General features: G+C 42.6%; 1 protein-coding gene across 3 annotated transcripts in view; it reads right to left on the minus strand.

Moving 5' to 3' along the window:
- Positions 1–682: 682 nt before the first annotated feature.
- The window catches only part of AFF2 (ALF transcription elongation factor 2), a 345034-nt gene continuing 328777 nt past the window's right edge, over positions 683–16939 (minus strand). For all 3 annotated transcript variants that reach the window (XM_049827949.1, XM_049827948.1, XM_049827950.1), the window contains exons 19-21: positions 15296–15345; positions 8406–8620; positions 683–3926 (exon numbers count right to left, since the gene is read on the minus strand). In XM_049827949.1, coding sequence (XP_049683906.1) covers positions 3805–3926; positions 8406–8620; positions 15296–15345 — 387 coding nt within the window. In that variant the 3' untranslated portion in view covers positions 683–3804. The remainder of the gene's footprint in view (positions 3927–8405; positions 8621–15295; positions 15346–16939) is intronic.

Here is a 16939-nt window from a genome sequence, read left to right on the forward strand (position 1 = left end):
AAAAGCACAAACACTGGGCCAAACCCAGCTATCCAAACTCAGGGTGAACCATTTACACTCTTAGTTTACTAAGTGTGGGAAGAGCTATTTGTCCTTTGAAAGGAGCCAAAGGAGTATTGCTAGGACCAGTGACCAGTGACCAAGGGGACATGGCCTAGGGGAACATGACCCATACGGGATACATCATCCCAGGCTTTCCCTCCGATCCCTGCTCTCGAGGACCCAACACACATCCTGTGCCTACAGATACTCACTGCACTCAGAGCAGGATATTCTGCCTGCACATTGTCAAATACTTCACTTAAGGCCTGCTGCAGCTCTTGACATGGAGGTTAAGTGCTATGTAAATGCCTCGCTTGAGCACTTAGGACTTTGCCGCCCTTGGATCTCGTACTGATGGAGCTCCCAATTGCTTGCGTTTAGCCCTTTACTGGCATGCTCCCTTCACTGCTGAACTACTGATATTGCTCCAAACGTCCTGAAGCATGGGACACAAATGACAGTCTTGTCAGCTCTGGCAATTTTTTATGAAGCTTGGTGTCCTTAAATCCCAGCTGCAGAAATCAAGAGATTACATCACTGTCCCAGTTTATCACTGTTAAAAACAAATGTGTCATTCCTGGCCCTCGGCATGCTTGAAAAATGCCTGAAAACTTGTCATGAAATCAGTCTCAAAGCTCAGTTTCCAGAAGGCAATACAAGAACCAAAAAAAGTTTATTTAAAAAAAACAAAACAAAACACCATGATTTGAAGCTAATCCTGTAATTTTTGGTGCTTGGTTCATGGGTTGGAATGCCTGAAGTGGGCAGTGTTAAGAGCAGACATAGCAAATGCCCAAGCAAACACATGCTGCTTCCCCATGGATTGAAACAAACAAACAATCTCATTTGATTAACTCTGCTGGAAGTAATATTTTAAGGGTAAAATGATTCCACAAAGATGACACGTTCGCATTTGAAATGAGATGAATATAGTGCCTGTAAAAGTGCAATAATCCTTAATAACTAACCCAAAAGAAGCATCATCCCCAGGGATAAGACGGTAATTCACTCTCCATATTTAATTTGTTTCTAAGCCGCTTTTGAAACAAGACTGCTAAATAGGAAGTTGGCTTGTGATCCTAGACTTGACTGCTGGACTTATAATCATGCCATTGATTGAGCATACATTTCAAACTAAGTCATAGGGTACAAAATCAGGTGGGCTAATTCCTTAAGCTGTTTAAGCAAAAGATTGTGAACACAGGGTAAATTCAGAGATAGGAGTCTGTTTACTGGGGGAACAATAGGGGAAAGATAATACATTGTCTTCACTGAGTGACCGCAGCCAACTCTTTGAACAGCCTTGTGTCTGAAGATTGTGTTTCAAGACATATCTATGCTTCATAAATGCATGGAAGTCTAGGATTTCAGTCTACATTAAAGGAACAAGTGACGACAATGCACTTAATTAGGCTAAATAGTTACTGATTCTCATTAGTGAGATATTGCAAAAAGAATGGAAAACACTGGCTTACAACAAAACCACCCCAACCCTACTTCATCTCAAGTACTCACCCTGTTCAAAAAATTGAAATACTTCAAGTGTTTTGTTTTCTTTTTCTTAAAAAAACCCAACCAAAACCCACAAACAACAACCACCTTTCATCTACATTTCTGAATAGTTCTCACTGTTGTGTTTTTATTCATTAGCTACTGGGGCCAGAATCAGCGTGACAAACACTGTCAGATTCACGTTTCAGCCATGTTACTGAAACCCTCAGAGAACAGATAAGGGTGTATCGACCACTTCAGGAACAGGAATGTGCAGATAATACAGGATGTGCATGTTCTGCAAATGTCCTTTGCAGACAACCCTAAACTGGATGATTTCTCTAATTACGCACCTTGGCTACATTTATAATACAGTCTTCTGGAACAAAATATTAGGAAGTATTGATTTTTAAGAAATGGTAGTACTACAGGGAGCTAATATACAACAGCTACAGTAATGTTTGTCTTAAATGTGCATTGGGCAGAGTCCTTAAACTGCTTTTATTGCAAATATCCAAGGCCTGCTCTAAAAATCGTAACAGTCTGAACCTTTTAAATGCAAATTTGTCCTATTTATCTGGTCACAACCCAGTGAGTAGAATCCAATAACTCACCAGATTAAAGGATATACAGGATTATATAGCAGAAGGTAATTGCAATTAACTAATATCTGGATGGCATTTAATACACATATTGTATTATTTCAATGAGATGAGACAGAATAATATTTACATTGCTATGAGCATTTTCTGTTTATAGAAATGGAATTTACAGTTCAGTAAGGTATGCAGGCATTATATCAAGAATGAGATGAGACCACTTAAAGTCTTGTGAATTATTGATATAAATTCATTTTGTTTTGTTTCATGCACCAGCGCTTCTTGCAGTGGCACCAGAAGAGCAGTGCAGTTTATAACAGGGGAAAAAAAGAAGAGGAAAGAGCAAATGTGAAATGCTGTAATTTATTCACAATTGCTTTGAAATTCTATCTGAATTGTCTCATTATTATTCACGCATTAGAGGAATGGTCCAAAACATGACAGCATGGGTAAACAGATGCAGAGCTTGGAAAATAGGTAATCTGACTGAAGTATTCATGGCCATTATTAAACAAATGTTATATTGCTTTTGGGTAAATCTGGTGATTTTATTTAATTTGACATTCTTTTCAAGATAGCAAGATAATACTGTTTGTTTCTAATGCTCTGAAATGAACAAAACAGGTGAAAATTGATGACACATGGAATTATAATGTTTCAACAGTAGCTGGTTAGTTAAACTTCTAGAGAGTTTCATGAAGAATCTGCATACACTTATTAATGGACTTTTACATACAATATCAATGCTTAGAGTGTAGCGGTCCTGTTAAAATCTGCTTTCACTGAGTCACTATGCAAGGAGAGATTGTTCTATAAAGAAAAATCTTGGATGAGTACTTGTTTGAGACTAAACAGTAAAACTGAAAGAAAATTCACAGATTTAGTATAGGAATGGTAGATAAGACTATGAAAGCTAGTATTTTGAAATTGCCTAAAACCTGCAATAAATTCTGCTGCCTACTGAAATTATTAAGCCAACAATAAACAGGAAGAATGGAATATCAAAACCTCATTGCATAGTGTGTCATCGTTCTTTAATGAGGCATTCCTTCAACCTTTTACCTCTTAACACCTTTGGTGATCTTACATTATGTACCTGTAAGATATTCAATGTTCTCTTTTAGAGATTAAGCCTATAGGAAGTATGAAATCTTAGGAATGTACTGTGTCAGGTAGTGATGCCAGAATTAAGCGTCGGAAAGCTTGGTTCAGGTTCAGAAGACGACTTTGAATGAATAGCTATAACTTCTACTAATTTATTTCAGAAGGGACTTCTCATATATACCCTCAAATATTTAAGACGCTTTGTACTATTTCTCAGGAATCCATATCTTCTCAAAGTGCTTTTTTGTTTTCACTTGAAGGCAGCATGGACTTAAAACAATACTGCAGGGAATGTACCGTTCCATAAAGCACATAAGGATGGCAGGATCCAGGAGACACAAGGCATAGAAAATTGTCGAAAATGATTAGATGGTACAACACATACTGCTCTTTGAGTCATAAGTTCCATTTATGGTGACTTCTACTTCCAATAGATAGGATATTAAAAAAGGCAATAAAAATGAAGTTACATGAATAAACTTCCAGAAATGAGTGGAGTTCCACCAGTGATCGTCTCTGCGCTGGTAGAGGTAGAAGAATGGGGATGTTATGAACAGGGCAGCAGTCACTACAACAAATGAGCCTCAATGCGGAGCCAGTGGAGTCCTTGGCGAACGTAACGAACCAGATTGGTCATACTGCTGTGTTGCGTTAAGGGTCCCATCACTGAGTCCAGGTCTACAAAGAATTCTGGAATACACAAGAAACAGAAGTAATTGTTTCAGGCAATGGTACAGAAATACATGCACCCATGACTTCCCACTCAGTAGCAGCAGTACAATTAGTAAGTTCTCAAGACATTGTGTACATAAGCACATGATCAGTAGGAAAGAATTTAAGCAAAGGCAACAATACATTTAAACAGACCGAATTAGTTTATCCATGCTGGAAGTCAACCACAACATAGTATGAGTGGTTGCCAATAGTTTTCGTTAGCTCTGATGATCTGCACTTTCAGTTTTCTGAGCCTAGGTTTGCTGATGGCATGATTTAAATAGCTGGCAATAAACTGTGGCATTTCCTTTTCCATGCTGTACCCTCTCCTGGGCATGAAGAGCTAGTCGGGATCTTGCAGAAGACCTTGCTTGCTCTTTTCCCCACCCTCCAATTTCTGTTACTGCCATTGCAGCAGTTTTGGCCCTCTGCTCATCCTGCTGCAGCTGCAGGCCCCAGAGGATGTGTGTGGGGTGGGAGGCAATAAGGAAGAGGAGAGAGGGAACCCAGCAGAAAAATACCATCTAGGAGATGGGAACCTATAAGGGGAAAGAAAAGATGTGTAAGGCCACTGGGATCAGGTGTTGGGAAGGGTTAACAGGAGGCCACTAAACAGAGCGCCATAGTTAGGAAGCATCGCGCCAGTTTATGCCATGTGTTAGGTGCTCTCTGGGTGAAAGACTAATGCTGTTAGGCCCAACAGACCTTTCCTAATTGCTTTCAACGGAGAACTGCTTTGTGTCCTCTATTCTCCCACAGCTTGTCTTTCCGCTCACTAAGGTGCCGGCATTCCCACATATACAACACTTATGCTATATTTAGGTGAGTGGGAGCCCGCTCTCATTTAAAGTCCCTCAGAGCTCAGATAACAACCAACAATCACACTAACCGGTGGCTGAGCCCTTACATTCTCACCCTATCTAAAATCCAGTGCGTGGCACTCAGCCAGCTAACACTGTATTGGCTGCAGTTCGGGAGAGCAGATGCGGGTACAAAATCATTATCAGTACTTTCTTCAGCAAGTAAGTGCTGCTTTGAGGTCTTCTATCCAAGTATTGACAGCCTGACCCTGGTCAGCTTGGGAGCTACAGCAGTATCACAGCACAAAGTGATTTGCTGGAGGCAAGCATAATGAAAGCTTAGGGCTATCACCAGTTGCGTTAAGATGCTGCAGCCAGCAGTTACTTTTAATCTTCCTTCCTCTGTCTTTTATTCCCCTCCTCCAGTGTAAAATCAATACATTTAGAAGTGAAATAACACACTGCCTTGCTTCCATTCTGGAGATCTCATTCTAGGCTCAAATAAATAATAATTGCTGTTAACACCGAGGGTTTACCTTTAAAGCCTGATTTCAGTTTAACATTTCTTGAAAAAGCCACAAGCACTGAAGCCACTTACTAAAGAACAGGTCTTTGTCACTACAGAGCTGATAGTTTTCTACTGTAGAGAAAAAGTGCTGCTAGCTTTGGAAGCTTAAAAAAATTATCTGATTTTGTAAAGTCAGCTGAGAGTTTGATGTTATAAATGGTGAACAACTCTCCAGGTGATCCAACACAAACCAGCCCATGGACTGGCTTTGGGAAGTCTGCAGTTTAGCCTGGCCTGCTATAGATGCGGAGTTTATGACAAACTCCATCTATTCTCCCACACCCTCTAAACTCTATTGACCAGAGGTATACGGCAGTATGTTCCCACTTTCCTTTTCAAACCAGATCAGCTTGGCAGGTCACAGCTCTGCTGTTCTCTCTCTTGCTATGCCTTTTTATTTCAATGGCACATCTTTTGTCAGGCTGACAAGAAAGGCTTCTGTCTCCTGCTCTGAGCCAGCTGGACACGAGTCAAGTCCAAACTGGGAGCATGCAGGCATACTCAGAGGAGCACAAAACCTAAGCTGACAGCCATGGACAAGGGGAGGCTGCGCAGCTCCTACAACATGGAAGAAATCTCTTGTGTCTGCATGGGCATGACCTAAGAAACATCTATGACAGCAGTAAGAACCAGAGGCAAAGGCTACTAGACATGACAATGATGGGACCACCTTTTTATACCCATCTCTATTAGCTCATCAGGGACATGTTCTCCAGCAAGATGTACCCTGTGATTCAGAAGACAACAGATACAATGAGAGCTGAACACAAGGGGAAAAAACCCCCAAACTAGTTAATGGATGCAATTTTTTCAAAAAGAAAATTAATTTTTATCTTAAATGTGGGTTTCTTGGGGGTTTGTGTTTGTTTGTTTTTTGAGACCATTCTTATTTCAAGGCAGGGAAAAAAAAATCTCATTTTTTATGATGAACTGACTGCCCAAACCCCTGAGAGAGAAGCCAAGATATCTGTCTTTTACCTGGGACTCAAGGCAGAGTCTGGGCTTTGCACCTATCCCGTTTGCCGTCATGGGGCATTTTTGAACTCACAGTCCACACGCCAATGTACCAGAGCTTGGGCACTGAACAGCCAGTCCAGCTGGCAAAGGTGGATTAGAGATAGCTATGGGGAAAGGGGTGAGTCCTGTCCCAGACAGCAAGATATAGCTGTTTTGAATTATTTGAGAGATGCAGATGACATCTACTAAAATAATTACAGCTAGGTTTCATGAAACACTAACATTTCTCACATCGAAGTGTCTTAAATATATCCTTCTGTAAATGGAACCCATCATGTGATATGATGAAGACCTGCAGAGTACCACAGCAGTCCTTATACACTTTTTTGTTACACCATGCATTTTTCAAATTGCAGTTTAATTGTGTGTAAGCATGCAACTTTAAATCAAGTATTTAATTAGAAATGAGGTATCCTTCCAGATGAAATGTAAAGACAGACATGCTATAGCATGTATGAAACTCTGATCTCTCTCCAATGGTTTATAATACTTAAATGAAATTTGAAGTAACACGAACTTTCCATTCCCTGTAACATGGCTGCAGTTTGTGAAACAAGATATGAAAGAACAGGACACAACCCTAGATGTCTTGCTTATGTGAGAAACCCCTATTCATGCATCCAGTCCCATGGAAGTCAAAGCGACTGCTCATCTGAATAAAGATTATTCCTATATGGCTTTGCAGAATTGGGTTGGTTTGATCATAAATCAAAATGAGAACAAAGAAGAGCGTAGGGGGGAAAATGCAGAGAGAGAGTCAGCAGGTTTTTTCTCATCCAGCTCTAGGACTGATAACAGCAGTGGCTGGGTACATTTTCTGTCTGCTGGCTGAATGCCTGAGCTATTTTGATTCAATACCAAGTAGAACATTTAACAACTCCACAACACACAGGGCTAATTACAAGATTATCGCCATCTCTTTCTCCTATCAGAGCATCCTTCTGCATTCCCACTGTAACATTCTGCAGTACATTTGACAGGGAATCACTTTCACATTTTGTGAAAAAGGATGCAGCTATGGAAAAAATCCAAAATGACTGCACTGCTACTAAATTAACCAATGCGAACAAAGGCAAGAAGCAGTGGGGAGACTGGACAGAACTTCTATTATTGTTCCTCATCCAGGGATAGATCACTATGACCCACCATTCAGACATAAAACTCTATAAATCTCAAGCTTAGTTTCTCTAAATCAGTGGAAATTTGCCACTGACATTAATGGGAGTAAGATCAAACTGCATACAGTGAGCACATTTGTCAGGAAAAGTCAGCCATCTAAAATCTCAGTATAATTTAAGAGAATGAGCCAATTCATGATAAGAATATTTCCCAGTTAGGCTGTACACCTCTAGTGTCAAAGAAAGCTTTGTCAATGATTTGTGCAAGCCCAAAGCTGGAATCTGAATAATTACATTATCATAGGAAGTTCACAGCTGGCCAACAATAGGCCAAATTTGTCCTTTAGTTACATCTCAGCCACTCTACTATACTCAATATAACCCAGTCACGAACTGCTTGCCAGAACTCCTTTGAAATGACTGTGGTAAAGACTTACATTTTGTTGTTAGGAATAAACAAGCAGATTTGCAATCCAGCCATAGGAGAGTCAAGGTCATGGCTTTCAGTGGACATCTCCTAATCGGACTCCCTGCATAAACATAACATCTAATGTTTCCTTATTATCCTAGCTCGCATTTTAATAGTCTTAAACCTGTTGACAGAGCAGTCTGAAAATAACCTCGGTGCTCTATGAGAAGCTGAAACTGTGAACGAATTTGCAGACTCAAAAGCTCTCATCACTTGGGGCTCATGTTCGCTAAATTATTTGCCAGCTGCTCTGGTAACCCCGTGTTCAGCGTGTGTTACACATCCCCCCTCTGCGCTTGACAAGAGAAGACACACGTTGGCTACAGTGACCAGCAAGCAGATTTGGTCTGTTTGCTCAAGCTGTCACAGTTGTGCTCTTAGATGCGGTGGTTCTGGGTCCAATTCCCAACAACGCCTACGAGAACAGAAAACAAGCTAAAGCTGATGAGCTAAAGGGGACAAAGAAGAAGCTGAGTGGGGCACCTTTGTTCTCCTTAGTCAGCTTGTCAGCCATGTCCCAATGCTCGTAGCTCCGCAGGACGTTGTTGGTGATGTTGACGTGGCTGGCAGCCATGTGGTGGATGCGCTGAGGGATGGTGATGGTCCCCGCTGAGGAGGAGCCGGCAGTGCCCGCGCTGCTTCCAGCAGAGCTGACGGGGGACGGGCTCAGGGACATGGGTGATGGCGTTTCTGTGCTCCTGTGAGAGGAAAAGGGAGAGTGAGTCCCCCTCACACACACCACTTCATTGCCCTCCTAAATGCACTTGAAAAATTAACTCTGCACCCCAGTCAGGGGAGAATGAGCAGTAGTATCTCCTGGTTTTATGAGAAAGAAGAGCTTATAAACTGGGAATGACTGAAAATAAAAAGGGATTTAATTCTCCCTATAAATGAACTGTTATTTAAAAAAAAAAATCTATCATAAAAATAGAGCAATCTTTCAGAGAAAGAAGTATCTCATAGCTGTAATGATTTTTCTACCTGCTGCCAGAAGCTGCAATGGCAGTTAGAAAACACTCAATGTGCAATATTGGCTTATTATCAAAGCATTTTGTGGAAACCACAATGACAGTTTGCTCCAAATACAGTCACCACAATAAGTAAAGTGCAAGTCTTAAAAGCACCCTGCAGAGCAGTATTAGGAGCTGAGGGTACTGTAGGATTATGAATATCTCTATAGGATTCTTTAAGACTGGCTATGGAGATTTGTTTCTAATTGCCTACAGTTCATCCACACAGTTTTGTACAGAGCAGTGTTTTAAGTTACCGACTTAGTGCAGCACTACTGTTCTAATATAGATTTTCCTTTAATTCTAACACCAGCAATTAGGAATCACCTGCTGGCTGCAGGCAGTGTGGAGGTCAGCACAGCAAGCTCATGTTTAGAGCTGTGCAACGCTGAATGCTCACATACAGATATTCTCTTTGAAAATTTATAGAATCATAGAATCCTTTAGGTTGGAAAAGACCTTTAAGATCGAGTCCAACCATTAACCGAGTGCTGCCAAGTCCACCACTAAACATGTCCCCAAGTGCCACACCTACATGTCTTTTAAATACCTCCAGGAATGGTGAATCAACCACTTCCCTGGGCAGCCTGTTCCAGGGCTTGATAACCCTTTTGGTGAAGAAGTTTTTCCTAATACCCAAATAAACCTCCCCTGGCACAACTTGAAGCTGTTTCCTCTCATCCTATCACTTGTTACTTGGGAGAAGAGACTGACATGCACCTCGCTACAACCTCCTTTCAGGCAGTTGTAGAGAGCGATAAGGTCTCCCCTCAGCCTCCTTTTCTCCAGACTAAACAACCCCAGTTCCCTCAGCTGCTCCTCATAAGACTCTAGACCCTTCACCAGCTTCGTTGCCCTTCTCTGGACACGCTCCAGCACCTCCATGTCTTTCCTGTAGTGAGGGGCCCAAAACTGAACACAGGACTCGAGGTGCAGCCTCACCAGTGCTGAGTACAGGGGAACAATCACCTCCCTGCTCCTGCTGGCCACGCTATTTCTGATAGAGGCCAGGATACTATTGGCCTTCTTGGCCACCTGGGCACACTGCTGGCTCATATTCAGCCGGCTGTTTACCAATACCTCCGGGGCCTTTTTGGCTGGGCAGCTTTCCAGCCACTCTTCCCCAAGCCTGTAGCGCTCCATGGGGTTGTTGTGACCCAAGTGCAGGACCCAGCACTTGGCCTTGTTGAACCTCATACAGTTGTCCTCGGCTCATCGATCCAACCTGCCCAGACCCCTCTGTAGACCCTTCCTACCCTCCAGCAGATCAACACTCCCGCCCAACTTGGTGTCATCTGCAAACTTACTGAGGGTGCACTCAATCCCCTCATCCAGACCGTTGATAAGGGTACTAAACAGAACTGGCCCCAATAACAAGCCCCGGGGAACACCACTTGTGACCAGTTGCCAACTGGATGTAACTCCATTCACCACAACTCTTTGGGCCTAGCCAGCCAGCCAGGTTTTTACCCAGCAAAGAGTACGCCTGTCCAAGCCATGAGCAGCCAGTTTCCCAGGAGAATACTGTGGGAAATGGTGTCAAAGGCTTTACTAGAGTCTAGATAGACAACGTCCACAGCCCTTCCCTCATCTACTAAGCAGGCCACCTTGTCAGAGAAGGAGATCAGGTTAGTCAAGCAGGACCTGCCTTTCACAAACCCATGCTGACTGGGCCCGATCACCTGGTTGCCCTCTATGTCCCACGTGATGGCACTCAAGATGATCTGCTCCATAACCTTTCCTGGCACTGAGGTCAGGCTGACAGGCTTGTAGTTCCCCGGATCCTCCTTCCGTCCCTTTTTGTAGATGGGCATCACATTTGCTAACTTCCAGTCAACTGGGACCTCCCCAGTTAGCCAGGACTGCTGATAAATGGTGGAAAGTGGCTTGGTGAGCGCTTCTGCCAGCTCCCTCAGTACCCTTGGGTGGATCCCATCTGACCCCATAGCCTAGTGTATGTCTAAGTGGTTTAGCAGGTCGCTAACCATTTCCCCTTGGATTACGGGGGCTTCATTCTGCTCCCCATCCCGGTCTTTCAGCACAGGGAGTGGGTACCTGGAGAACAACTGGCAAAGAAGGCATTAAGTACCTCAAACTTTTCCTCAGCCATTGTCACTATGTTTCGCCCCCTGCATCCAGTAAAGGATGGAGATTCTCCTCAGCCCTCCTTTTGTTGCTAATGTATTTATAGAAACATTTTCTATTATTTTTTATGGCAGTAGCCAGATTAAGTTCTAGTTGGGCTTTGGCCCTTCTGATTTCCTCCCCGCATAACCTCATGATATCTCTGTAGTCCTCCTGAGTTGCCTGTCCCTTCTTCCAAAGGTCAAAAACTCTCCTTTTTTTCCTGAGATCCAACCAAGGCTCTCTGTTCAGCCAGGCTGGTTTTCTTCCCTGCCGGCTTGTCTTTTGGCACATGGGGACGGCCTGCTCCTGTGCCTTTAAGATTTCCTTCTTGAAGAATGTCCAGCTTTTCTGGACTCCTTTGCCCTTCAGGACTGCCTCCCAAAGGACTCTGTCAACCAGGCTCCTAAACAGGCCAAAGTCTGCCCTCCAGAAGACGAAGGTAGCAGTTCTGCTGACCCCCCCCCCCCCCCCCCCCCTTACTTCTCCAAGAATCAAAAACTCTATCGTTTTGTGATTGCTATGCCCAAGAGGGCCTCCAGCCATCCCATCACCCACAAGTCTTTCTCTGTTCACAAACAACAGGTCCAGCGGGGTGCCTTCCCTAGTTGGCTGACTCACCAGCTGTGTCAGGAAGTTCTTCTACACACTCCAGGAACCTCTGAGACCGTTTCCTCTCTGCTGTATTGTATTTCCAGCTGACATCTGGTAAGTTCAAGTCCCCCAGGAGAACAAGGGCTAGCGATTGTGAGACTTCTCCCAGCGGCTTATAGAATATTTTGTCTGCCTCTTCATCCTGGCTGGGTGGTCTGTAACAGTCTCCCACCATGATACCTGCCTTGTTGGCCTTCCCCTTCATTCTTACCCATAAACACTCAACCTTTTCATCACCATAGCTAAGCTCCGCACAATCAAAACACTCCCTAACATACACGGCTACGCTACTGCCTCTCCTTCCCTGCCTATCCCTTCTGAAGAGTTTATGGGCATCCATTGCAGCACTCCGGTTGTGCGAGTCATCCCACCATGTTTCCATGATGAATTTGTTTCAGTCAACAAGATTAAGGATTCCAAAAATCTCTTCTCTTGCCCCCATTTGGAACCACTTACCTAAACAAATGCATTTGATTTGCTGTGGAATACACTTGAAACACAGGGCTGAAATGTTCCCAGCACTCTCTGCATGAAGCAAAGACACCAAAACTCTCCGGACCGGGATGCTGCAACCCTTCCTTGACAGGCGGCCACTGATGTCTCATGCTGTGCAACAGCATCAAGCTCAGTCAGTCTCATTATGGGCCTGATCCAAACCCCAGGAGAGAAAGGCTCCTCCTCTTGGCTTTATAAGCCACCGTCAGTGGTCCTGAACATGAAGCGTGGGCACAGACCTGCTGTGCTGATACCTTGCAGGTGCTGTGGGACGGACTACCACCACAGCACAGCCTTCGGCTGAGAGGCATTTATGGCAACAGCTTTTGCTGCAGATTTTCCAGCAGTGCCCTGCTATTACCTGTGCTCAACAACAAGCTCCTGTGATACATTCTTTTTCCAGAGCTAGAGACCATGTTAATTCAGCAGCTAGTAGCTTTTTACACAGCTTATGTGTTATAGTTTAAGCATATCCTACGGCACAAATGTTTTATTTTTAAGTCTCAAAACATCCTGGTTACTTGACACGCCACAGTGTCTTTAATGCACAGAAGAGCTGAACTATACTAGATTAGGTCTGGGAGCAGTTAAAAATCATAAGTATCTGAGGAGACCAGGAGTATTTTGTTAGAGCCACTTACAACGAGCTGACGCACTTCTGCCAAATAAAGCACATTGTTCATTGGATTTACCCTGTTGTGCACAGCCATTATTACTGTGGTGAGTCTATTAAATCTCTCTATTTTGTGCTTTCTGTCGCTAGAGGTGGGAAACATTTCTGTAATGAAACCAGGGAAAATTTGTTTCATTGCCAGCCTGGAACTCAGGCCAACTTTGTAGAGGTTCACAGCCCTTTCAAACAAAAGTGGCCAGAAATTCCAGAAAGCCAAGCTGAGATTTTTGATGGTTTGAGATCCTGAGCAGACTACACTTCATGGCAATAGATAAGTTTTTGCTTTGTTCACAAAAAGATTTAAGAACACCCTGCTGTCTCCCCATTCTGAATGAGGCTGCCGATCCATCTCCAGTGGTGCCATACCGTGATGGTGTTTGGCCTCTCCTCTGTGGTGTGCAACTTCTCTTCCCATCTGGTACAGATTTGCAGGGGAATAAGAGGAAACTGTAGACCGTGTAGCCCTGGGGAAGGCAGATCACGTTCTGCCAGTGGCAGCACCAGGCCCGAGACAGTCTTTGGGGCCACCAGGAGACACCTGAGATATACAGCAACCCTGAGCCAGCTGGAGGGCTTTTCTTCCAAGACTCCAGACAGAGGGGACAGAAGACCTGAGTGTGGACTGTGGACTTTGTGTGCTGGGTCATAGGTGTCATAATAACACCCTTGTAACAAGGCCTTGTCATATTCAGTTATTCTTACATGTCAAGTGCTTCCTTCTCTGAATAAAACACAGAGCTGTGCACTTTCAGAGCTTTACTTCCTTATCTCCAAAGTTAGTGGGAAGAGACTGATCAGCTGGGTGTTTTGTTAGAAGTGATGCTGACCTGAATGCTGGGTTTCTGCTGCCTACCTTGTGGCCAGGCAAGAATTTTCTCCTCCAGTCAAAACCCACTGATTCTAAATCCTGGGCACCTAATCAGCTCCTTTAAATAGCAAGGGAGATGTCATCACCTGCAGAGCACACACTTCATACGGGTCTATTACAGGACAGGAATAAAAGGATAACTTCCGCTTCACGAAATTTTTAGGTATAAGCCACTTCTTAGGGAACAAGAGAGGTGTAATGCTCCAGTAGTCTATTTAGGCACTAAAACTTCATGTAAACGTCACTGTATTTTTATTGCAATACAAGGTTTCACTGACATTTAAATACCTTGAAAAGCTGGCACATATTGAATAATTTAATTTAGTAGTTGCTTTTCCAATGTTAAAATATCTTTTTAGTTTTTACATAAAGTGATTTAGTATTTCATTGCTTTAGCTTGTGTTATGATCTATACTTAATTACCTATACACACACACATATTCAAAATAGTTTTGTGTATTTGGGGTGTGTGTGTGTAATATATACACCCCAAATTATTTTGAATTATCTAAGACAATATTTTCCTTTAAGCAAAATGATGGAATTTTTGGTTTTGCACTGATTCAGAACAAAGTCTGCTTGAAAACTTCAACTCATTGTGTGCTAAACTTCAACTCCTTCTACAGTTTTATTACTTTGTTTCCCTGGAGCATCTAATAGCAATTTCTTCTTACGAACCACCAGAAAGAGACCATTAACAATAATCATTTTCATCTAGAAATCAGCCTACTCAAATAAAGAAGGAAGGATAGGTAAAGTCCTTCTCTTTTATTCTACCTGTATCTATACACGTGGCCAGGAGAAAGGAGCAGGAGAAATGTGTGTCACGTGGCAATAGACATTGCAAGATAAAGGCAAGTTTGCAGCAGCAACGCACCTTCACTGAACAGCAGATCTTAATTGCATTAGCCTGACTTCATATCTGAGGCAAGGGTGTTTTAACGTTAGTACAAAGCCACTGATAATTGGTTGACTAAGTGCCTTCACATTTTCACCACTATTACGCCTTCAGTTTTATTAAACAGCACTTACCATATATCAATGAAATATTCATTGGTCTTTCATTACTGAACGAATCATTGAAAAATCATTGCAATGAAGGTTAACTTTAGTTTGGCTTCCTGAAATGACATGGCACTTGCTAGCTAATTAACAGATATCTTTATGGCCTTCATTTGGCTGGAGAAGCAAACTGTCAAAGAATTCAGCACAGACCCACCATGGGTGATTTTAGACTTAAGAGGGATTTGCACAGAGATGAAGGTGTGTTTCAGTTCTTCCTTCCCACCCACAGTGGATGGCTCACACGGGTACCTGATTTAGCCCACTGGGATCCCCTCAGCCCCACAAGCCCAAGGCAGCTGTAAGATCAATTTCGTAGCCCAGAAGAACATTTTCTATCTATCATCTGCTGCATATTTGAAACATACCTGTAGCTCCCAAACCACTGACTCATGGCCCGTCCTTTGCCTTTAGAGGCACCAAAACATTTCCCCCCCTCTTGGAACCACTTGTTCTCAGACAGAAGTACTCAGCAGAAAATACTCACTTTCCATTGCCGCCCCAAGGTGAGGGGGCCTGTGAGGCTTTTGAAGAGTTCTGTAAGCACAAAACCAAAATGTAAATAAAGGTGATGCAAGTACATGAATAGTGATGACACAAGGCTCAAGGCTACCTGTTTTCGTTGCAAGAGCTACAGTGCATGTAGCAGAACAGCTCTGCGCGTCAGTCCCATAATTAAATGGCTGGTGGATGATTGGTGGGTTCCAACCAGTAACTTGAAAGTCATTTGATGAAAGACGGAATATAGTATAGCTCCAGTAAAAGCAGATGTAGTTCACAAAGATGTGGTTTAATTACCACTGAAAATTATTCTACAAAGTTCGTTCTTCAGAGTGCAAATGACCTCTTACCTTTAGGGGGACCTGCAATCTTTCAATAAGAAACAAAAAAGAATCTGGGTTGATGCCTTAATGAAATTAGTCCCTCCCAAGTTGCTAGGGAAGGTGGATTGGGATTCAGATAGTAGTAGAAATAAAACTTCTAGTAAGGGTCTGCTTGAATGCCCTTGTTTTTATGTATTTGATTTGCACAAATTGACTTTCCTTACTCCCTTATTCATTCTGCCTTTCACGTCTGTGCAGCACCTTGTACAGCCCTGTACAAAAAAGATTGCCCAGCAACAATAAAGCCAGATTTTTCCAGTCTTGCTCAGACTGGGTGGTATCTTAGTTCCCATAAGAAGTGGTAGTATCAGGGCTGAAGTTATCTATGTGTGCTTTCTGAAAACAATCACTCTGAGCTCCCTTGCAAAGAAGTCAGCACGCACAGTGAAAATTCAATCAAATTTTACAAGTTCTCTGCAAAGTATTACCATCATTATTACAAGATTATTCTGGTTACTGTAATCGTTATTTTGCATGTGAGGCACAGAGATTCAGTGGAGCTCAGAGCAGCCCTGGGCATGGCCCAAGGTTACACAGCTGACTCTAGGAGCAAAATCCTACCCTCGACTTCTAAACCACAGCTAAACTTGCCGAACAGTATCGACCAAAGCAGAAAACACTGCCCAAACCATGCTATTGGCCTTGCTTAAATGTTCCTATACAGCATGCCACTGTGTTTCATTAAAGATGTGAGCATGAAGTGAGTGTTTTGCAGTACAGAACATATGTAGTGTATATTTTTGCCACCCACTTGAATGTAAGAAGGAGGGAAATCCTACACTCCCCTGGAAAGTGTTCAGGGATGAAGGAGCAGCTTTGATGTTAGTTTCTGTTGTCTGGGGATTGTTCCCAACAGTATCTGGAGACAAATACTAGATCTGTCAAGATTAAGACTAGACCTCAACTGGAGGTAGTTATTTGACAATGAAAATATTATAAATATTTTTGCCAATGGCTACTGACAACACATTTTCAAAAACATAAAAATCTTCCTCAAACTTCTAGAGGAAATGCAGCAAAGGATGCCACTTCTGCTAATCTTAAAAAGTTTGATTTCAATTTTACAAATTTATCATTTTAATTATATGTTACATCAAGTTGTCACTAAATTTCAAAACTACTTTTATGATTAAATGGTTATTTTCTGGTTTGAAATGTCAAAAATATAAATTTGAAACTTTTAATTGGAAATTAATCAGAACCAGTTCTGTCCACAAATGGTTTCAATTTGGACAAAGTGGCATTTG

The sequence above is a fragment of the Accipiter gentilis genome, chromosome 24 (assembly GCF_929443795.1).
Source record: "Accipiter gentilis chromosome 24, bAccGen1.1, whole genome shotgun sequence".
Lineage (NCBI taxonomy): Eukaryota > Metazoa > Chordata > Aves > Accipitriformes > Accipitridae > Astur > Astur gentilis.